Consider the following 23,414-nt stretch of genomic DNA (forward strand, 5'->3'; position numbering starts at 1 on the left):
TTCCAAACCCTTTGCTCCTTTAATGTGAACGCTTCTAGATCCTGGGTTATCCTTATTGTGGCTCCTCCATATCTGAATTGATTTTTTCTAGCAGCTTCCAATATTTTTTCCTTTGTCTGATGATTCTTGAACTTGGCCACTATATTTCTTGGCATTTTGATTTTAGGGTCCCTTTCAGTAGGTGATCAATGAATTTTTTCAATGTCTATTTTATCTTCTGTTTCTAAAACGTCTGAACAGTTCTCTTTGATAATTTCCTGGAAAAGTGTCCAGGCTCTTTTTTTTCCTCATATTTTTCAGGGAATCCAATTATTCTCAAATTGTCTCTCCTGGATCTATTTTCCAGGTCTGTTGTCTTCCCAATAAGGTACTTGATATTCTTTTCCATTGTTTCATTTTTCTGGTTTTGCTTCACTACTTCTTGATTTCTCCTTGAGTCATTCAATTCTACTTGTTCTATTCTAATTTGCAGTGATGTATTTTCTTCACTTACTTTTTTTTATATCTTTTTGTAATTGTCCAATTGAGTTTTTAAGTGAGTTTTTTTCTTCTATGGAATTTTTTTCCATTTCATTAATTTTCTTTTTTAGAGAGTTATTTCCTTTTTTCCAACTCGCTAATCCTGTTTTCCTTAAAGTTGTTTACCTTTTCCAATTCACTAATTTTTTTTTCAATGATTTGATTTCTTTATCCTCTTGGTTGTTGAATGCTCGGGATGATTTCTCCAGACTCTGTTGCCAAGCTTCCCTTTCCTTTTCCCATTTCTCTTCTAGATCTCTTGAGAGCCTTTTTGATTTCCTCTATGAGAGTTGTGTATTGAGGAGCAGATCATATCCCCCTTAGGGGATTCCTCTGGAGACAGTCTATTTTTAGTTTCCTCAGGGTTTGAAGTCTGCTCTCTATCCATATAGAAGCTGTCAGTGGTTAGAGCCCTTTTAAACTTTTTGTTCATTTTGTCAGAGCAGAATCAAAGAAAACAAATTAATAAGGAAAACAATTGATCTGCTTTTTTTGGGGGGGAATGGGGCTGGATGGTGTTACTAGGCATCCTCTACAGACTGTGGGAGACAGCAGCAAGGCACTAACAGGAGAGTGATGGCTGCACTGAGTCTGTGCTCTGAGTCTCTAAGAATGCACTGAGTCATTCCAGGTGGGGGTGGGGGTTGCCTTCTCAAGAGACGCTAGCTTTCTGGGGTTTTCTTTATCTCTGGTGTTTACACCTTCTCTGCTGATCCTGGCTTGCTGCCAAGATGGAATATCCACACTGGGATAAAGGTCATTCCACAGAAATAGCAGAGAATGCACCGCTCCCCCCTCCAGTCTGAGCAGTATGAGCTGCCTGCCTAGCTCTAGCTGCTTGCCCTTAGCCTGTGCCCAGTCTGTTCATCTCCTCCCCTGAGCAAAAACAGACATTTTCTGGTGAATTTCAAGGATATCTTCTGTTGGTAATTATTTATGTTTTTTTTTTCCTGTCAAGCATTAATTCTGAGGCTTGTCATGCAATAAATTCTGAGAGAAAATATGGAGCTCAAGCAGCTGTGTGCCTCCTCTCCACCATCTTCCATTTTCTCATACTTAAAACTGTGAAGTTGGGGTTACCTCCTGGAGGCCTCAGAATCACCCAGAGTCAGGATAAGCAAAAGACCTTGGTCTTCAGAAGGAGAAGTGAAGGGGATCGACAAAACTGCCACAAGCTCTCCACCTACCAAACTCCCTTCTCCACATCATCCTTCAAAGTGACTATGGCTTGTCTCACACCATCCCCTAATCCCTGCTATGATTATCTGTATACACCAAAAGATCGAGCTAGTACAGAATAGTGAGAAGGGCCATTTTTCCAAGCATATGCTAGTAGAGTATTGTCCCATAGGTAATTACCCTTAGGTGCTAGGTGATCTGATTCCAGTGCACCTATTCAGAATTTCAGCCCTTTACATAAAACCACAAAGATTTAAATACTATCTTCACTTCTACCTTTGAAGTTTTCTTATCCAATAAATAGCTGCTCTTGAAATGGCTATGGTGTCCTATTAGACATAAAGGAAATTCCTGAAAAAGAGAGCTCTTGTTCTCAGCTCATACATTGTTGTTTCCCAAAAATTTCTCCTCCAAAAATTTTGATGGCTACCCATGGAATGAATGTTATAGGATTCAGGTAAGGTCTTCTCACTAAGGATATTGAAATCCTATTTTTTGGACTGATACAGATTATCCCAGCAAATGAGAACCCTTCAGGACCTCATGCTAGATCTCCAGGAAGCAGAGGGCCAACCCAATGTGGATCTGCTCCGGGATGTCAAGCAGTTGCTGGAAAGGAGCGAGTCAGTGTTGTCCCAAAGGGCCAAGGCGCTCATCCCAGAGCTCAGAGTGTCCTGTCCCTGGCATGATAGAGATGCTCAACCGCTTCAGAGTGCACATCAGGTTGGATCCTGCATCAGCCAGTCCTTGCCTGATGGTGGCTGAGGATCTGAGGAGTGTAAGAGCTGGAGAAGGCTGGCAGGTGGACACCCACCCTGGTGATGACGGGCATCTTCACATGGTCCTTGCTGAGCAGGCCTTCAGCTCAGGGAGACAATACTGGGAGGTGGATGTGACAGGATTACCTCAGTGGGTGCTGGGGATCCACACCCCCTGCTTGAAGAGACAAAGTGGTGGCAGCAAGACCCATTGTCCCTCTGTGTTCTTTCTGAGACAGGAAGGAAGAGGATTACTTTTTGCAATCCTACTCTGGATCGCTGGACCACAGACTTAAAAGCCCTAGGACTCTACCTAGAATACCTTACTGGCATTCTGGCCTTTTACAATGTTCTGCAGAGTTCTCTTATTTATCAGTTACCTGATATTTCATTTGTAGCCCCTGTTAGACCCATGTTTTCTCCTGGCCCCCCACTTCCAGGAACAAAGCCTGCTCCCATGACTCTCTGTGCACTGGATTCTCATCTTTGTTCTTGCTGCTATTCGTCTCTCTGAGCATTCCAACAAGGAGGAATTCTCAGCCCACCACTAGGCTCCCCGGCTGGTGTTTTTCCATTTCCAAACTTCCCCTGCAAGACAAGGAGCATCACCAACTTGTATATGGCTTGCCTTTCACCCTGCAAGCTGAAGAGGACTCTTCCCAAGTATGTTGTGCCTTCTGCTTATGAAATTTCAAAACATAGCAATTCTTTTTCAGCAGTTAAAAAAAAAATAACACACATGAGGACTGTGGCTTTTATAGTCTTCCTAGAATTTGTCAAAGTTCTTGGAAAGCCATGGATTTCAAGCTATTTCACTCCAATGTCACTTGAATTACTGTTAACTTATCTTTTACTCCATTCAATAAAAATGTGAAATGAATTCTAGATTTTGGTGTGCTTCTTTGTATCTTTCTTGTTGTGCATTTCTTTCCTTTGTGTTAAGCTCTTTGTTTCCTCATTAGGGGTTTTCTTGGCAAAGTTATTTGTTACAATGAATTTAACTTTGCTAAAATTATCTTTATCTCTTCAAGGAATCTAAAGAATTTTAAGGAATCTAAGAAACGGCTTGCTGGTTTCTCTCTGCCCCTTCTTGCCTCTGCCCCTTCCACTAATTGTTTTTAATTTGCCTCATACATTATAAAAATTTGAGTCACATTATTATTGCCACCCTAAAGAATTTTGAGGTCTTATGGACCTCAGAAAATTGATATGAGTAGAAAATCAATGCTAATATGGACATTAATGTTTTTGACCTTGTTCCATTTGACTGGATAACTTATGGATCTGAATGAAAATTACAATTTGAAATTTTGTTCAGGTTCAAATGACAGGCAATTGGTGATTAGGTGTTATTGCCCAAAATAAAGACTGAAACAAAAAACATCAAAGAATAAGGAAAAGAAATCACTTACACAAATATTTTGGGAGTACTTTTATTGGTGGGGAACAAGAAGCTGGAAATCAAAAGGGGTATATATCACTATGCACTTTATGGTCTCAAGATGCAATAGAATACACTTGACACATAAAAAAATGATGAAGAGTTTCAGGAAATAATGTGAAGTCTTCCCATTTGGGCATCTATATAAGATAAGAAATATACATAGAATTTATTCTCCCCTCACCCCACAGGAGCTCACTGATGAGGAGTAAATTGGGGCTCTAAGTCAAGATGTATCAGCTCTTCTCCTCCTGAGTCTGATTAACCTCTCTCTCTCCAAAGTAACCAAGGGTAGGTTCAGTAACAAATGAATTTGCTACTCAATGCTGTATCAAAACAAAGTCTTTATTGATAGTAAAGGGATAGACAGGCATTTGGCCTCCAGGAAGACCAAACTGCCTGGCAAGGGAATGCCAGTTGGCAGGTACAAGGCTGGTGTAGACCGAGTGCAAGGATTCCATTTTTTAGAATTTCCTTTTATGCATAACTAGGATCATCAAAACAACATTTGCACAGATATGTTATCCAAAATGTTGCCGAGATATTTGTAAATAAGACAGGAATTTCTCTTAATCATTTGTATCTCAAATTATCTCTTTTTACCCTTCCTCAGACAAGAATTTCCTGTTAATTATTTTTATCTTGAACTATCTCCCTTTTTTTTTTTTTTTTTTGACATTATCATTTCCCCCTCTCAAATAATAGGACACAAATTCTTTTGGGGTCAGGGAAAATGGGCGTTGAAGATCATCTAGCTGCTTTGTGCTGGAAAGGGGCGTTGAAGGGGGGGGGGTTGATGTCTAAAAAGCAATAGCCATAGTATTAACAATTCCCATTCTAAATTTTAAGCACAGTAATAGATAACCCAGACAAGTTTGCTGTTCCACTTCCTAACCATAACATAATTATTTACTGAAAATTCTTCCTCCCAAGATACTAAATGTTCTGGTTACCCACAGAAGGAATGCTATAGAATTCAAGTAAGGTCTTCTTCTCACTAAAGATATTGAAATCCTTTCTTTTGGACCGAAACCTTTTCCTTTTTATAGGATATAAACTGACAGAGAGACTACAACTCGTCTGAAGTGAAAAAAAAAAAACAAAAACAAAAAAAATGTGCTGTCACAATTGTCCCTGGCTTCTCAGAGAAGAAATACCTTGCCTATATATTTGGAAGTGTTCAAGCTGAGGATATCATAATTAAGAAAATTCTTTATTGAGGCATAGTCCCAGATAAAGGGTTTGAAGAAGTCTAGGTCAAGGGGGCAGCTAGGTGGCACAGTGGATAAAGCACCAGCCCTGAATTCAGTAGGACCCGAGTTCAAATCTGGTCTCAGACACTTAACACTTCCTAGCTTCATGACCCTGGGCAAGTCACTTAACCCCAGCCTCAAAAAAAAAAAAAATTAGACTTTTACTGTAGTTTAAGAGGCACAGGACTACAAAAGTGAAGCTCTAGGAACCTCTATTCTATGAACCTCATAGAATTTTGAAATCTATGGACCTCATAGAACTTTAACAAATTCTAGGAAAGCTATGAAAATGATGGTCTTCATAGGAGTTGATGTTAATTTTTAAATTTCTGGAATACAATTGATGTTGTAAAACTTCATAAATACATGGGATCCACTAAGAACAAGAAGGCACAAAACACTTGGGAATGGTCCCCTTTCAACTTGCAGGGTAAATAGCAAGCTATCTAGAAGTTGATGATATTCATTTTCTTGCAGGGAAAGTTTGGAGATGGAAGAACTCCAACCAAGAAGCCTAGTGGTAGGTTGAGAGCTCCTCCCTGGAGAAATGTTCTGAGAGATGAATAGCAACAAGTACAAAGATGAGAATCACCTAGACAGAGATGAAACTAAGTTTTGTTCCTAGAACTGGAAGCCAGGAATAAAGATAGGTGTAACAGGTATTATGAATGAAATTTTTGGTAATGGATAAAGAAGAGAACTCCAGAGAACAGTGTAAAAAGCGAGAATTCCAGTTTGATATGCTAAGTAGGGCGCTATCCTGGGAATATGGCCCTTCAGTCTGTGGTTCAATGTTCCAGGATACTATTGTAAACAGTAATCCTCTTTCTTCTGGCCACATCACAGGAAGAACAGAAGGACAATGAGTCATGCTGCCACCACTTTGTCTCTTCAGGTGTGTGTAAATCCCCAGTATCTACTGAGGTAATTGTTATATCAACCTCCCAATATTGTCTGCCTGTGCTGAAGGCTTTCTCAGAAAGGACAATGGGAAGATTAGAGTCATCACCAGGTTGGGTGTCCACCTGCCAGCCTTCTTAGAAAGGACTGGGTGATGGAGGATCCATTCTGATGTCCCCTCTGAATCAGGTGAGCATCTATCATTTCAGAGATGGGACACATTCTCTACTATGGAATAATGGCTTTGGCATTTTGGGATAATTTTGATTCACTCCTTCCCAGCAACCGCTTGACACCCAATAGCAGATCCAGATTGTGTTGGGAATCTGCTTCCTCTAGATCTAGCCTGAAGTCCTGAAGGGTTCTCCTTTGCTGAAATACTCTGCCCTGCTCTTCTTGCTTTTTCCTTGGAAGACAATGAGATTCCTCCTCCATCAGGAGGCAGTGAAGTTTGTAGAATTCTCCTATGATCATTTCCTGTCAGTCAACAACAGTTCTCTCCTCTCAGCAAGAAGTTTCTCTGCTTCCTCAAAGTGCTTCTCCAAGCAACTCTGAATGTGCTAGAGCTTCTTCCTGAAATTGGGAGCAGCTTGTTCTACAGGAGAGATCCTGTGAGCCCCATGCTCTGGGGTTTGGCATCATCTCACACAGTAATGTCTAGTCATCTTCACAAAAGAACTTGAAGACTTTGTGTGTGTCACACTGCTTCTGTCCTCCATTACTCTGCAAAAGCTGGGAGCTGAGCTGTTTGCCCAATTCAGTCAGCTATGCTAGGTACCTGTTGATTAATGGGAAGTCTCTGACCTGAGAGCTGCATTCAGGTCAAGAGAAAGTTGTAGCTCTTCAGATTGAGAGACATGCTGGGCAAAAGCTGTGCCCACTCCTGATGGTTGACTGGCTCAGAAGTAGCGTCAAAAGATGGTACAAGTGATCTTACTCTGTAATTTTATATGTGTACAAAGTGTTTTGTATTTTTGCTCATATAATTATTGTCTTTCCCTTGGTAGATAGATTCCCAAATATTTTATACTATTGGCAGTTACTTTAATGGAATTTCTCTCTGTAGCTCTAACTGTTGGATTTTGTTAGTGATATATAAGAATGCTGATAACTTATGTGGGTTTATTTTGTATCCTGCAACTTTGCTAAAGGTGTGGATTATTTCTAATAGCTTTTTAGTAGAATCTCTAGGGTTCTATATACCATCATATCATCTGCAAAGCATACTAGTTTGGTTTCTTCATTACCTATTCTAATTCATTTCATCTCTTTCCCTACCCTTATTGCTGAAGCTAGCATTTCTAATACTATCTTGAATAATAATGATGATGGTGATAAGATCACTCCTAATCTTATTGGGGTTGGTTCCACTTTATCCCCATCACATATGATGTTTACTGATGGTTTTTAATAGATGCTCCTGACTATTTTAAGGAAAAGTCCATTTTTCCCTAGACTTTCAAGTGGTTTTCACAGGAATGGACATTGGATTTTATCAAATGCTTTTTCCGCATCTATTGAGATGATCATATGTTCTTTGTGAATTTGGTTACTGATATAGTCAATTATGCTAATAGCTTTCCTAATATTGACCCAGCCCTGCATTTCTGGTAAAAATCATAGTTGGTTATGGTCTGTTATTCCAGGGATGATTTTCTATAATCTTTTTGCTAATATTTTATTTAAGATTTTAGTATCAATATTCATTAGGGAGATTGATCTAGAATTTTCTTTATCTGTTTTCTACCTGCTTCCCTGCCACCTAAGAAATGCAGATCATGGATTGTGAAAAATGGAGTGAATATGTAGTAATTTCATATATCTAATTGTTTTTTCCATAAGTTGAGCTCACCTATGCTGATCAGGTCATCACTAATTTAGAAATAACTTTCCATTGCTAATGGGAATGTTTTGGGAAGCTGGTCCTGATAGAATATCAGGAATTCACAGACCCCCTAATATCAATCCATTGATTTTGGGGGTGGGCAGGAATTTCATTTATGCCTAGTTAAGGAGCTTTGCTCTAGATTTATAATCCTATGATTGACCAAATATGAAAGCAGTACACATGAACATTTGGCAAGAATTCATTCAATGAGTCAACATTATTTAGAACTACCTTAACTTCTATGGAAAGGCTCTTTCCTCATGCTGCCTTTTTATTGGAGAAAAAAACTTGGTAGATGATTCATCCCTCTTCATAGCAATTCTAAAATTGATAATTCTGGCATAGAATTCTTCAAACACTTTATCCTGGGACTTAGCCTCAATAAAGAATCCTCTTAATACAATATCCTCAGCTTGAACTCTTCCAAATATATGGTCAAGGTATTTCTTCTCTGAGAAGCCAGGGACAATTGTGACAGCCCTTTTTTTTTTTTTTTTTTTTTTTTTTTTTTTTCTCTTCAGACAAGTTGTAGTCAATTGCATCTCTCTGTCAGTTTATATCCTATGAAAAGGAAAAGATTTCAGTCCAAAAGAAAGGATTTCAACATCCTTAGCGAGAGGAAGACCTTACTTGAATTCTATAGCATTCCTTCTATGGATAACCAGAACATTTAGTATCTTGGGAGGAAGAATTTTTAGAAATTAATTATGCTATGGTTAGGAAATGGAACTGCAATCTTAGCTGAGGACTAGAGCTTTCTTTTTCAAGCATTTCCTTTTATTCTAATACACCCCCATATCTGTTTAGATGAAATCTGTTTGTAGGATAATAAAGGTTTCAAGGGAGAGGTGAAGGTAGTATTTTAGTCTCTTTGGCTTTTAAGCAAGGCAAAATGGCCCAGTAAATCATGTGAATTCTTTCTCCTTATAGTAAAGGTCAGAATAGCTCCAGTTATAAGAATAATTTCCTAAATTTGGAATGCCCAGATTTCTCCAGTTCTCATGAATTAAATTATGCCTTCATTACCTAAGTCTACATTAGATGCTCTTGATAAATTCATGGGACAGTACAATTAGTTAAAAGTCAAGTTCTATAGTGTCTTCAATCTCTCAAAGTAAATAGTTTCATCAATGTCACCAGCTTTTATTTCCCCAAATTTTGTCACTTCTGTAGTCCATCATGTTGAGAAGAAATAATGAAAGGAAATTATATCTCCATCTGTCTATTGACCTGGGGCAATAAGTTCTTGAGATGCAGACAAATATTCTCCCAATATTTGAAGGTTTTATGTCTTAACACAGATCTTTCTGAGGAATCTCTTCATTTCACAGGGCTGTCAAGGCCTAAGTATCTAATAAAGTCTTATCTCCAAGGAGCCACTTTCTAGTTGTATATCATAAGTTCCTGGATTTTGATTTCATTTCTAAAATATAGTCTAAGATAATAGATATGGAAGAGATCTTATAGAAGTAAGCACAACATAACTTCCTCTTACTAGGCAGAAATGAAAGAAGTTAGAAAATGAGCTTTCTACGAGTATAAAGAAAGCATAAGGAATGGAAAATGGTTTACACCTCTGATTTACAAACTTCTTTCTCCTTGGACAACTATATCCTTCAGTACCTAGTCTTTCTTCTTTATCTTATATAATTTGGGAAAGAGGCACATGGTGATTCCTTACTAAAAATCATTCTCTACAGAGACACTTAGGGAATTTCTCCTCTTATTTCCTCTTGTTTTCTGCTTTTCATCAATGAGTAAGAGTTGATAAGAATTTCCTATGCCCCAATGCCCTGCAACTTAGAAGCTCAGCAGTAAGGTCTATGACTATGACTATGACTATGACACCAGGATGGCAATCCAGCATACGGTCCCAGTGCATGACTTGCTGGAGCAGCTTCAGTCTTGTCCCCGTTCATGGCCCCAAAATGACCAATATGTACAAAAAATATTCCTAGCAGCTCTCTTCTCAAGACAAAAGTAATTGGAAATTGGAGGGATGGCCACTTGTGATACAATATTATCATTCTATGTAAAATATTGAGCAGGATGCTCACAGGAGGAAAAAAAAAACCACCTGGAAATTCTTTTATGAACAAAGTGAAATATATTGTATAAAAAAGAATAGCAATGTTCTAGCTTTGTTATTCTCAGTAGAGCAATCATCCACACCTATTCCAAAGGACTTAGGATGAAAAATCATATCCATACCCAAAAGAAGAAACTGATTATATCTGAATCAAACTGTCATTCATTCTCTCCTCTCTCTCTCTCTCTCTCTCTCTCTCTCTCTCTCTCTCCTCGTCGTCTCTCTCTCTCTCTCGTCTCCTCTCGTCTCCTCTCTTCCTCTCCTCTCGTCTCTCTCATTATTTAATTTTTCTTGAGGATTTTTATTTTAATGAGGGTAGAAGATCTATGTTTTCTTTCACAACTTGACTTTTCGAGAAATGTCTTTGCATAACTTCACATGTGATTTCTTAATTGTGGGTGAGGATAAGGAAAGAGTTGCCTAGAACTTAAACATCTATAAAACAAATGTTAAAAAAAAATGTTTCTAATATTACTAGGGGGAATTATTAAGTAAATAAATACCTAAGTCTGATAATAAGAACATGCCTGCCTGACTGGAAATGAATCAGAAATATGTGTCTAAGCTCTCCAGTCTTCCCTCAACATCTTTGCCCTCCATGTATTCTAGGCTGCAGTGACAATGGCCTCCTTGTACTCAGAGAGGCTCTTCTATCCACACATTTCTTTATCACTGGAATTCTTTTAATGCTAGGAACTCACTTTGTCCTTGTCACTACCTGATGAGTTCCCAACATCCTTCCAACTCCAGATAAAATCCTCCAATCTATGAGCAGTGTTTTCCCAATTTTTTTTTTTCATGTTAGTCTCTTCTTCCTCTTGATTATACTCAATTTAATTCGTATATCTCTTGGCCAAACGTGTCTCTTTTCATGTTTTCTTTTTCATTAATCTGAGAGATCATTAAGGGCTGAGGCTAATTCTGTCTTTAATTTCTCCCCACCAATTGTCACAGTACTTAAAATATAGGAAAAGCTTAATATGTGATTATTACTGTGAGAGATGATGGTGGAAGGATCATGTGATTCACTATTTTCCAAGTACTCTTTCAAGGCCACTCTGTGATCAATTCATACTATTGTTTAGCAAACTCTTTACTTCTCAAAGTCTATTTATCAAATGTGTCCTATCCGGTTAATCTCCTTTTCCCTTAAAATCTCATTTTTCTGTTTGATTGATGAAGGAGTCTTAAGACTGGGAAATAAATCAGAAAGCTGAACCAAGATGGCAGGAATAGATGTCACCTCCAATACGAGACAACTTAAGACTTAGCTCTAGATTTCAGGTCAGAAGATATTAGTTTGATGCAAATTTCTGAACTCATTTGATCACAAAAGAGGGAAAAGGACTCATACGTGTAAAAATATTTTTGCATCTCCCTTTGTGTGGCAAGAAACTTGGAATTCAGTAGATGCCCCTCAATTGGGGAATTACCTACTTAGTTATGATATATAAATGTAATTTAATATTATTGTTCTCTAAGTTATTATATACAAGGTGATTTCAGTAAAGCCTGGAAAGACTTACATGAGGGTCAGCTAGGTGGTGTAGAAGATAGAGCAAAGCCTTGAACTCAAGAGGACCTGAATTCAAATCTGGCCTCAGGCACTTAACACTTCCTCAGTGTGTGACCCTGGGCGAGTCCCAACCCCAATTGCCTCAGCAAAAAAAAGAAAGAAAGAAAGAAAGAAAACAAACAAAGAAAACGTACAGGAAATGATGCTAAGTGAAGTGAACAGAATCATGAGAACATTAGACAGTGTAAGAACAAGATTATGTGCCAATCAACTGTGATAACCTTGGCTCTTTTCACCAATGAGTTGTTTTAAGGCAATGCCAGGAAACTTTTGATGGAAAGTTCAATCCACATTCAGAGAGGAAAAGAAAGGCTGAATATGATGTAAGCATAGTATTTTCACCTTTGTGTTGTTGTTTGGCTTCTGGTTTTGTTTTGTTTTTTCCCCTTTGAATCTGCTTTTTTTGCTCAGCATGATGAATATGGAAACATGTTTAGAGAAATTGCACCTGTATTGCAATTTACCCTATATTGAATTGCTTGCTGTTTTGGGGAGAGGAAAAGGGAAAGGAGAAGGAGAAAAATCTGGAACACAAAATCTTGCAAAAATTAATGTTGGAAATTATATGTATATGGAAAAAGAAAATACCATTAAATGATTAATAATAATAATAATAATAATAATAATAATAATAATAATAAAGTGGATATTCACTTAAGTCCTGAAAAAAATTGAATTCCTTAGTGGCATGTGATAAGTGAGATACTACTTATGAACCTCCATTTCCTCACTTTCCAAACAAGTCAATTAAGTCTGGGAGGCTTTTAATGAAAATTATCTGTGATTGGGGATATTCAACATATTATTGAGGGGAGGTATCTTGATACTTACATTCCATACCACAGCCCAGACCAGAAGTTGCTCCTTCTCTTTTAATACAATTTTCTGAACTATTTTGACCTTTCTGTGAAAGATTTCCATCTTTTTCTACATCTTCTTTTGTAAAGAAAGAGGAATAAACAGGAAATTTCTTTCCTCAGCCTGAGTTCTGTGACCTACTTGAAACTAAGAAACTCAATAACCCTGATAAGCTGGTACTATTTCATTGATTTGTTAGGAAGAGTCACCAAAGGAAAGACTGTTAGGTTCTTACTAAGTGCTAAGTCAGTACTTGACAATTCTCTAGTTCCAGCCATGACTGGGAGTTTTACTTGTGAATTTCTGGAGAAGAGCTTCCATGCTTAGGAGGAGCAAGTTCATTGGTTGAAGTAATTTTTCCCAGAAGCCTTTGCATTATCCCACACCCATTCTCTGGGAGGATAAAAGAGGGAAGTCACACTCTGGACCAGAGTTAACAGCAACTGTCTAGAGACGACAGTTCTCTAGAGGAAGAAGAATCTGTCTGAGAGATTTGAGTTGACACAGCAGATCTCCTCCCAGAGAGCAAACAGCAGCTCCTGGAGACAACAGCACATTACAAAAGACCATGAACCCATTCTGACATAACAGTATTCAGATCTAAGTGATAAGCTAATGCCGGAACAATTAAACTGTGCATGGACAATCAGTGCCATTCCTGAAGGAGTAGGGTCTTATTCCTATCAGAGAACAGCTTCTGGTCTTCCCTGTGTATCTCACATATGGCTTCCCCTTCAGGGTACATGGCAATATCAAATTGATGACCTCTTAACTGAGAAAATTCCCAGCATGTAGTACAAGAAGAAGATGGAGAGGTATTTTTCCTTAAGCAAGACATGCAGATTATATGTCCACATTCAACTGTGATTAGCTTAATGACTTCATTCAAGCAGTTAACACAAAGGCCCTCTTGTACTGCATCAACCATGATTCTGAAGAGAGAAAATGAGGCAGTGTAAGAATACTTCTATTCCTTCATTTCTGAAGTTTTAAAAAGCACATTTCAAGAACACCATAGCAAGCAAAATCATAATTGATGATATCCCCCATAAACCTGGAGAAAGTCTCTAACAAGTATAGACTCCATCACTTAGAAAGATAGACACAATAATATGTAATAACATCTAGTTTCACCTTAGACATTTATGATGCATTTCATACATGATTTTTTTGGTCCACACAAAACCCCCATCAAGTACATGAAATTGTCTGCATGGTGGGTAGGGAACTGTAGGATGAGAGGCCAAGTGACTTGCTCAGAACCAGCAAAGCTCTTCTATTTCCAAAGCTGTATGAGATAATTTTGATACTCTTATTCAAATCAATCAGTATTGAATCAATTTGTTGAAATTTTATGAGTATCAGTGATTGTATTAGTGAATCAAACAGAATGATTAAGTTGCTGTTAGGATAAGAATTAATCCTCCTTGAAGATTATATTTATTATGTTTCTCAATTACCTTCCTATTGTTAGTAATGTAATAATTACTCCCCTCCTTGACTTGGGAAATGCTGTAATAAGATGCACTTGGTAGTGCAATAGCTCTCCCTCCTATGAACCACTACTAACCACTCCCTATTGATCTTTATTTCAAGCTCACAAATTCCTTAGACTATAGGATAGCATTGGTTAAACCCTAGGGGCTCTTGACTTGTAGAATGCCCTGAGATGTTGTTGAAAGTGTGTTAGGGCCTTTGGATCATCTAGAATTTATGACCTGTGCAAAGTCTCATGACCTATAAAAAGGTCTGCTGATATAATTATTTTTGATAGACATCCCTATCATTTCCTCACTTCTGGAATTGAGGAAGCAGTAAATTGTAATGTGTCCTATTTTTAGTACTCTCTCAAGTATAAAAAAGTAGCTAGCACCAAGAGGAGGGACCTCTGATAGTGAGGAAATCTTGGATCCAACTAAATTCAGGTCCTCTGCATTCACTGATGAATTGATTAATCATACTTGGAGTTCTCCATTACTTTTGTAATCTTCTAGCCTATAGTAGCCATTAATCAGTCAACATTTATTAAATGCCAGCTATTTGCCAGTTACTGTGCCAGAAAGTTTACAAATATCTTCTCATTTGATCAGCACAATGACTTAGGGGATTTCATTTCCCTAATCATGCTGTCAGGAAACTGAGGTAAATAGAGGTTAATAACTTGCCCAGAATTAAACAGCTAAATACATATGAGACTGGATATTGGAAGTAGGTCTTCTTGATTCCAGTCCCAATGCTGTACCCATTATGCCATTTCTGTAATAAAATAAGCATAATAATTAATTATAGCAATAAATAATAATAGATAAACCATTCTGTTACAAAGGGAAAATAAGAAATTTGGATGCAGAAAGTATGCTGAAATTCTAGTACTGAATTTGGCCAAGTCGCTAAAAAAAAATCTCTTCTGTTTCTCCCTGTGTAAATGAAATGATGAAATTAGATGACCTCTGAGGTTTCCAGCACTTTCTCAATTGTAGATCTTCAATAACAACAACAAAAACTCTCTTTAGAGGGACACCCACTTTGGGCATTCTCTTGAGCCTCTAAGCATCTGACATCCAGGTTGTGAATATGTCTTAAATTAGAGCAGCACACAGTAAGTAGGATCTAGGGCTTATGTTTTCCCCACACATTTCCCCACCATTATACTCTGTGTGGAGTACTGGGATGCAGCAATTGTAAAATATAAGATAGTTTGTTCCCTCCAAAAAAAAAAAAAAAAAAAAAAAAAAAAACTTTTATAATTTGTCATCCTGGTATTTTCCATTTCCCTTAGGCATACAATTAATCTCAGTGTTCACTCATTAACCAATTCATTCTGCTTATTCTGAGATTAATGAAATATTTTCCCTCCTTTTCTAGGACCTCAAATTGGTCCCAGTCAAGCTCCATATTCCACACTGCCCATCTTCTGCTCATATCCCCTACTTGACACTGTGTGATTGGGAATCCTGGGCCGCCTTCTCTGTAATAATACCACCAAGCCTAAGACTTGAGTAAATGGTGTAACAGTGTACCCACTGGGAAAGTGAAGGGAAATTTCAAATGGTGTGAGGTGAGAAAAAGCAGAGAAGCATCATCTCTCAGAAAATAGTCTAAAACTTGTAAAGAAATATAAGATGAAGGAAGTTCTTTGTGGGTGAATCAACTACTGGGTTCTGTGGGAATTGTGAGAAAATGTCAGAGCACTGGTTGAACCTGCCACCATGTAGCCTAGAAAACATATCTGTTGCCTAGAAACAAAATTTTTTAAATATTTAAATCAGAACTTAGTTTACCCTGACCAGATGCCCAGCCAGATATGAAGATTTGCAAGAAATGTTAAGAGTTTCCCTTAGGTACACATCTCAAAGATTCATGTGGCTTATTTTAAAATGCCTCCTAGCTGGCCAGGCAGCTTCTCTTTTTTTCTTCCTTGTTTGAATCCTATATTATGTATAATTTACAGAAAATCGGTGGCAACAGCCATCCAACTTTTTAAGTTTCCCTTCTGCTGGAAGGCTTAAACTTCTTTTTAAATTATTTTAGCTCTAGATTTTGTTCTCAATCAATAGAGGCAGGAGGAGAAAAGATGGGTTTGGAATTGCTAACTTTTGAGTGATAGACAATTAAGTATAAGTGGTAGAATGATTACCATCCCCAGCTGAGGACATAATTGAAAGTAAATAACAACAATCAGTAGTGGATTCATTCAGCATGCTCTCCTAACTTAAATTCTTTTGATTCTTTTAAAAGAATTGATGGATAAAATCTGAAATAACCAAGGAAACAAAGGTTGCCATATACATTTATTATGTAATACATGACAACTGCAGAGCAAATCTGGACCAGTCCTCCTCAGCCTGGCACTTGACCCCTTACAGGGGAAACATTTTCTGAATTAAAAAAACCAAGTAGGAAGATATAAAACAGGATATGGAGGGGAAGAGGGAAAAGGGGAAATTCCTTGATTTGGTAGAGGTGGCCCAACTTCTAAATCACTTGGCAATGCAATGAAGTTTTCTCCCAATTCTCACCATTGAACAGTGTTCTGAGTAGTTAGAAATTGAAGTGGATCCCTAATTAAATAGAAAGGGAACTGAGCTACCTCCAGAACTGAGTCACAACATAAATTCAGTGTGGTGTATTGAATTCCAATAATTCTTTTGAAAAGTAAAGAAAAGTAAGACTTATTGACAGTGAAGTAGAGATAATTTCCAGTTAGGTACTATTTGCACTAGTTGATATCTATAGGGAGGATCTTCCAATTTTATCATTCTGTATTTGTCACCTGCTGAAAGTCCAAAGCCAAGAACATACTAAGGCAGGCTAGCTGCTTTCCCAGAGGTGTGAACACCATCATACTCACTGCTAATGCTATCCCAGGTGAAGTTCAGCAAGTTCCAGAACAAAACTTATGGCAGAAGAGGTGGTCCTGTGAAATCTAATAATGAATTGAATTTATATCTTATGTGGTTCAGGTGAATTTCCACCTTGTGTTGGAAGGGGTTAAATTTAAATAAATGACATATTTTGAATGAATCATTTAAAAACAGGTTTCTAGTTTAGGAAACTTATTTCCTTTTCTGAATTTCAGAATTGGGTCCATTTGTAAGAAACTAGCAGGTAAATATTTCAGTGACAATGGAATGCTACAGCATGACTTAATCTAACAGTGCTGATAAACTTCCTAGGACACTAGCCTTTTTGGGTTTTCTATTAGGGGGTTATGATGTTTAACTGAGTTGATTAAGGAGATGTCCCAACTATAGGTGTCTTCAGGGATGTGGATATTCAATGTGAATTTCAAATCCACTTGGTGAGAATGTGGTTCTAGTTTATTTAGTAATTTGCTAAACTTGAACACTGGTGTTTTTATTTTATTTATTTTATTCTGAATGTAAGGAGGGGGAGTTTTTTAAATAACATAACAAAATACAGGTATCTTGAAATTTTCTTTTTGGGGGGAGCTAGGTAGCACAGTGCATAGAGCACTGGCCTTGAAGTTAGAAAGACCTGAGGTCAAATTTGACCTCAGACACTTAACACTTCCTAGCTGTGTAACCTGGGGCAAATGACTTAACCCCAATTGCCTCAGGGGAAAAAAAAAGAAATTTTCTTTTAAAAATTATTTTCTTCTCTTTCTGCCCTCCTCCTAGAAATGGCTAATATTGAGCACAAACATATTTATGGGATGAGATGTGAACCCCATTATATTCACCATTAATGCTATCACAAGTGAATTTTAGGAAGTATCAAAACAAAGCTTATGGCAGTACAGGTGTTACTGGGGAATCTAATAATGCATTGAATGTACATGTTATGGCACATCACATGAATTTAAATATGTTTTGGAAGGGGATGAATTCAGAGGAAGTACCCAGAGAGAATCATTAAAAAAAAAATTAATCTTATTTCTTTTTCTGAACTTCTCACTTGGGTCCATTTTCAAGAAACTAGAAGGGAAAGGCTAGACTTTATTTTTTCATTTTCTTCAGCTCAGAATATTTTGTATTTTCCGTCATTAGGCAAGCAATTCTGATCAGAAAAAGAAAAGACAGAAGGAGGAAAAATGTCACTTTCTAAACTTAATTGTCATAAATATCAAATTCATTCAGTATTTCATGCCATTAATCCAATTTTTGTCCAAAAAATGGAAGGACAGATCATTTTCTCTTGGACTCATCCATGGATATTCATTCCAGTCATACTGAAATTAATGAGATATTTTCACTCCTTTTATAGGTCTTTAAATTGGTCCCAGTCATGCTTGATATTCCACATTGGCCATCTTCTGCTCATGCACTCTACTTGACACTGAGTGGTTGGGAACCCTGGCCTTCTCTGTAGGAGCACTACCAACCTCAAAAGACTTGAGCAAATGGTGAAATAATGTGTGCACTGGGAAAGTGAAGGGTACTTTCAGAGGGTGTGAGGTGAGGAAAAGCAGAGAACAAGCACCTCTCAGAAAATGGTCTAAAACTTTTGAAGACATATAAGAAAAGTTCTTTGTGGGTAAATCAAATAAGGGGTTCTGTGGGAAGTTTGAGAAAACTTCAGAGCTCAGGTGGAACCTGCCACTAGGTAACCTACAAAACATGTTGCTCAGAGACCTGATTAACTTAATGTTTAAATCATAACCTGGATTGCCTATCCACATGGCCAACAGGTAAGAAGATTGATGCAAGAAACATTGGGAGGTTTCCCTGGTTATAAATCCCAAACCATTCATGTGTCTTATCTGCAAATATTTCCAAGCTGGCCAAGCAACTTCTGTTTCTTTCTTCCTTTGTTTGAATCCTATATCATATGTAAGTTACAGATATTCAGTGGCAAAGGCCAAAGCAACTTTTTGACCCTCCCCTCCATGGGATGACTTAATAAACTTCTTTGTAAACTCTGTTAGTTGTGGATTTTGTTCTCAGTCAGTAGAGGCAGGAGGAGAGAAGAGAGGTTTGGCATTGCTCCTTTATGAGTGACAGATAATTAACTAGAAATGGCAGAATGATTACCATCCCCAGCTGAGGACATGTTGAAATTAGATACCTCCAATCAGTAGTGGACTCATTCAGCATATTCTCCTAACTTCAATTCTTTTGGTTCTTTTGAAAAGAATGTGATGGATAAAATCTGAAGCAATCCAAGAAACAAAGATTGCAGTATAGATTTATCACTTAATACATGTTAATTGCAGAACACATCAGTAGCAGGCCTCCTCAGCTGGGCACTTGGCCCCATTACAAGGGAGCCACTGCTTTTTGAATAAAAGTAAACAAGGAAGAAGACATAAAACAGGATAGAGATAAGGGACTTCCAAAGTTGGGAGGGAGAGAGGGGAAAGTGACAATTCCTTGGTTTAGTAGAGGTGGTCCAACTTCCTAACCTCAGGGGACTAGGTTCAAACAATGCAACTAAGCTTTCTCACAATCCCCAAAAACTGAACCATTTTTTTCTTAGTAGACAGAAAATGGAATTAGGTCTCTCATTAAACAGAAAAGGAACTGAGCCACATCCAGAACTGAGTCACAGAATAAACTCAATGTGGTTCACGTAATTCTAATAATTCTTTCAAATAATCAAGAAATGTTAAGATGTATTGATTCTGCAACAGGGGTCACTCCCAGTTAGGATGGACTAATTAATATCTATAGAGGGGACCTTTCCACTCTGTCATTCTGTGTTTGTCCTATGATGAAAAGTTCAAAACCAAGAACAAACTCAGCTGTGGCAGTCACTTTCCCAGAAGTAAGAATTCCATGGTACTCACTGCTAATGCAGTCACCAGATAGTGACTGTCAGAAGTATCAGAACAAAGTTATGGCAGACAGGTGGTCCTGGGAATTCTTATATTGAATGGAATTCACATCTTATACTGGACTAGCCAAATTTTCACCTTGTGTTGGAAGGGGTAGAATCGAGAGGAAGCATGCCTAAGTGAACATTTTTATTATTTAAAAAAAAAAAAAAAGTTTCTTATTGTAATTCTCTCCAAGCCTCCCTGTATTCCTCCTGCTGTCCATTTCTTACAGAGCAATAATATTCCATAAGCTTCATATACCATAATTTACCCAACCATTCTCCAATTGATGGACATCCATTCATCTTCCAGTTTCTAGCGACAACAAAAAGAGCTGCCACAAACACTTTGGCACATACAGGTCCCTTTCCGCACTTTAGTATTTCTTTAGCTTATGAGCCCAGTAACAGCAATGCTGGGTCAAAGGGTATGCACAGTTTGATAACTTTTTGGGCATAGTTCCAAATTGCTCTCCAGAATGGCTGGATTCTGGAAAGTTAAATTAATTGTAATAAATAACTTTGCCAAGAAAACCCCAAATGAGGAAACAAAGAGCTTGACACAAAGGAAAGAAATGCACAACAAGAAAGATACAAAGAAGCACACCAAAAGCTAGAATTCATTTCACATTTTTATTGAATGGAGTTAAAGATAAGTTAACAGTAATTCAAGTGACATAGGAGTGGAATGGCTTGAAATCAATGGCTTTTGAAGAACTTTGATAAATTCTAGGAAGACTATCAAAGCAACAGTCCTCATGTGTGTTATTTTTTTTAACTGCTAAAAAAGAATTACTATGTTTTGAAATATCATAAGCAGAATCCACTGCCAATCAGAAGGCACAACATACTTGGGAAGAGTCCTCTTCAGCTTGCAGGGTGAAAGGCAAGCCATCTACAAGCTGGTGATGCTCCTTGTCTTGCAGGGGAAATTTGGAAATGGAAAAACACCAGCCGGGGAGCCTAGTGGTGGGCTGAGAATTCCTCCTTGTTGGAATGCTCAGAGAGACGAATAGCAGCAAGAACAAAGATGAGAATCCAGTGCACAGAGAGTCATGGGAGCAGGCTTTGTTCCTGGAAGTGGGGGGCCAGGAGAAAACATGGGTCTAACAGGGGCTACAAAGAAAATATCAGGTAACTGATAAATAAGAGAACTCTGCAGAACATTGTAAAAGGCCAGAGTGCCAAATTTGTATTCCAAGTATACTCCAATCCTGGGAATAGGATCTTTTAGTTTGTGGTTCAGTGATCCAGGATAAGATTGCAAATAGTGTCCATCTTCCTTCTTGACACATCTCAGGAAAAAGACAGAGGCATATTTAGTTATTCTCCCGGGACTTTTCATCCTCAAGTAGGTTGTATGAATCCCCAGTGTCCACTGAGGCAGCTGTGTCAATTCCACCTCCCAGTACTGTATGCCTGAGGAGAAGGCCTGCTCAGCAAGGACCATGTGAAGATCAAAGTCATCACCAGGGTGGGTGTTCACCTGCCAGCCTTCTCCAGCTCTTACACTCTTCAGATCCTCAGCCACAATCAGGCAAGGACTGGCTGATGCAGGATCCAACCTGATGTCCACTCTGAATTGGTTGAGGATCTCTATCATGCCAAAGATAGGACACACTCTCACCTCTGGGATGAGAGCCTTGGCCCTTTGGGACAATGCTGACTTGCTCCTTTCCAGCAACTCCTTGACATCCCGGAGCAGATCCAGATTGGGTTGGGAGTCTGCTTCCTGTAGATCTAGCATGAGGTCCTGAAGGGTGCTGCTTTCCTGGGATAGTGTCTGCTTCTTGTTCTTTTTTTCTTGATCCATCCTTTCCAGATAATGATATAACTCATCCCACATGAGGGAATCCCATTCCCGGTATTCTCTGCTGATCATCTTCTCCCAGTCAATAACAGATTTCTTTTCCTTAACAAGAAGTTTCTTAGTTTCCTTAAAGTACTTCTGCAAGCATCTTTGCAGGTGCTGGATCTTCTTCCTGGAATTGGACACAGCTTCTTCTACAGGACAGTGCCTGTGAGCCCCATGCTCTGGGGCTTGACAACATCTTAGACAGAGCACGGTCTGGTCGTCTTCACAAAAGAACTCCAAGACTTCTTTGTGAATGGCACATCGCCTCTGTCCTCCAGTACTCTGTAACAGCTGGGACCTGAGCTGTGTGCCCAGTTTAGTCAGCTCTGCTAGGCTCCCATTGACTAATGGGAAGCCTCTGACCTGAGACACTTGCCTGCATTCAGGGCAAGAGAAAGCTGTAACTGCTGTGCTTGGGAGACATGCTCGGCAAAAGCTGTGCCCACACCCGATGGTGACTGGCTCACAGAAGTACTTCCAACAGATGGGACACGTGATCTGGTTCTGCAATTGTTGCAGCATTTCCACAGCAGCAGCAGCCATTCTCTTCTCTCTACTTGCTTCTGTTCTGCAGCAGCTGAGATGAAGAGCCTTCACTTCTATTCAAAGCAGTGCTTCTGAGCAGAAGAAGGCTCTCCTTTTATAGCAGGTAGCCCCACCCCTCTAGATCCTCCCTGGCAAGGTGTGAATTCCCCTGTCCCAGAATTCTGAAGTTCTACCTGATAACTCTCCCAGTTGACAGAGCCCTGAGGACCTCAGAGTTCACACTGTTAGTTGGCTCCTCTGAATGTTTGGATTTCACCATCCTGCAGCTTTGTGGCTGTCTGTAAGGAAGAGCTTTCTTTCCTTACCCAGCCTTACTCAATCAGTTCTCAGAAGCTCCAAAAGTCCTGTGCATTTCTCCCTTCAATCTACTTTTAGAAAGTCACAGAATTTAAGATTAAAAATGGATCTGCATGGCCATTTAGTTCAAGGAGCCCACAGCCATGATGAGGGCCATCTCCAGGATCCAAGAAGGGGTATTCCTTCTCTGTTGCATCGACAGTGGCATACTTATTACTTCTTCTCTATTGCATTTTTCTCTCAGTTAAGTGTCTTCTTCCTCCTTATTCCATTCTTTCCACACTTGTCAATTAATCTTCCACAAGCAACCTGAGGATTGAAACTGTCTAAAAAAGTGTAACAGAAAAACTGATTTGCTTCTTATTTTAAACAACAGACTACCTTTTTTATAAACAGTTCAACATACAAAGCACATTAATTGAATTTTTTCATTTATCATTTTAAATTAGTAGAACAAGACATTAAAGTGTCAACAACTTATTTGCAAATTTAATTTCCTTTCCCTAATCCTACCTTTCTTTCACAAATGGTGCACCTAGAGGACAGGGTCTGATTTGTTTATCTTTTGTCTTCTAATATCTTCCATGATGCCGGTGAAATGATAGGTGTCTAAAAGTGTTAACTGAATTGAATTCTATTGATTTTAAAAATGAGGACTCCAATGAAGGCTACAGCATTGGGATGGCTAGTGCTTTTTTTCCATTCCACTTATTGCTCCATTTGGTCAGGTATTAGATGATCTCTCTATATGTTGTTTAAGTTGTTTAAATTATCCAAGTGTTGTGAGGGCTGCTATTAACATCTGAGAATATGATGGCACAGAGAGAAGGAGCTCTACTTTGCCACAAGCATGATTTTTTTTTTGAAATCTTCACATTCTTTCTTGAAAGTGGAGAGACATTTCTCTAGAAATGAGGAACAAGGAGGCTTTAATGATTGAGAGTGCCTTGTAAAAAAAGAAGGAAGGATTCAAGTTT

At 38.4% G+C, this 23,414-nt stretch overlaps 1 protein-coding gene across 1 annotated transcript; it reads right to left on the reverse strand.

The window, feature by feature from the left end:
* Nucleotides 1-2,322: 2,322 nt before the first annotated feature.
* Nucleotides 2,323-22,137, reverse strand: LOC141562359 (E3 ubiquitin-protein ligase TRIM58-like). Its single transcript, XM_074302391.1, has 2 exons — nucleotides 21,152-22,137; nucleotides 2,323-2,467 (listed from the first exon to the last, which is right to left on the reverse strand). Exons 1-2 carry the CDS (start codon nucleotides 22,135-22,137, stop codon nucleotides 2,323-2,325), a joined length of 1,131 nt encoding a protein of 376 aa, XP_074158492.1.
* Between the last annotated feature and the right edge of the window lie 1,277 nt (nucleotides 22,138-23,414).

This window comes from Sminthopsis crassicaudata, chromosome 3 (genome assembly GCF_048593235.1).
Source record: "Sminthopsis crassicaudata isolate SCR6 chromosome 3, ASM4859323v1, whole genome shotgun sequence".
NCBI lineage: Eukaryota > Metazoa > Chordata > Mammalia > Dasyuromorphia > Dasyuridae > Sminthopsis > Sminthopsis crassicaudata.

Bases quoted from the DNA above. Each gene is read 5' to 3' on its own strand.
- LOC141562359 (XM_074302391.1), bottom strand. From the start codon at position 22,137: ATGGCTGCTGCTGCTGTGGAAATGCTGCAACAATTGCAGAACCAGATC. The intron at 2,468-21,151 runs GTACTGGGAGGT...TACACTCCTCAG, and splicing joins GCCTTCTCCTCAGGCATACA to ATCCTCAGCCACCATCAGGC.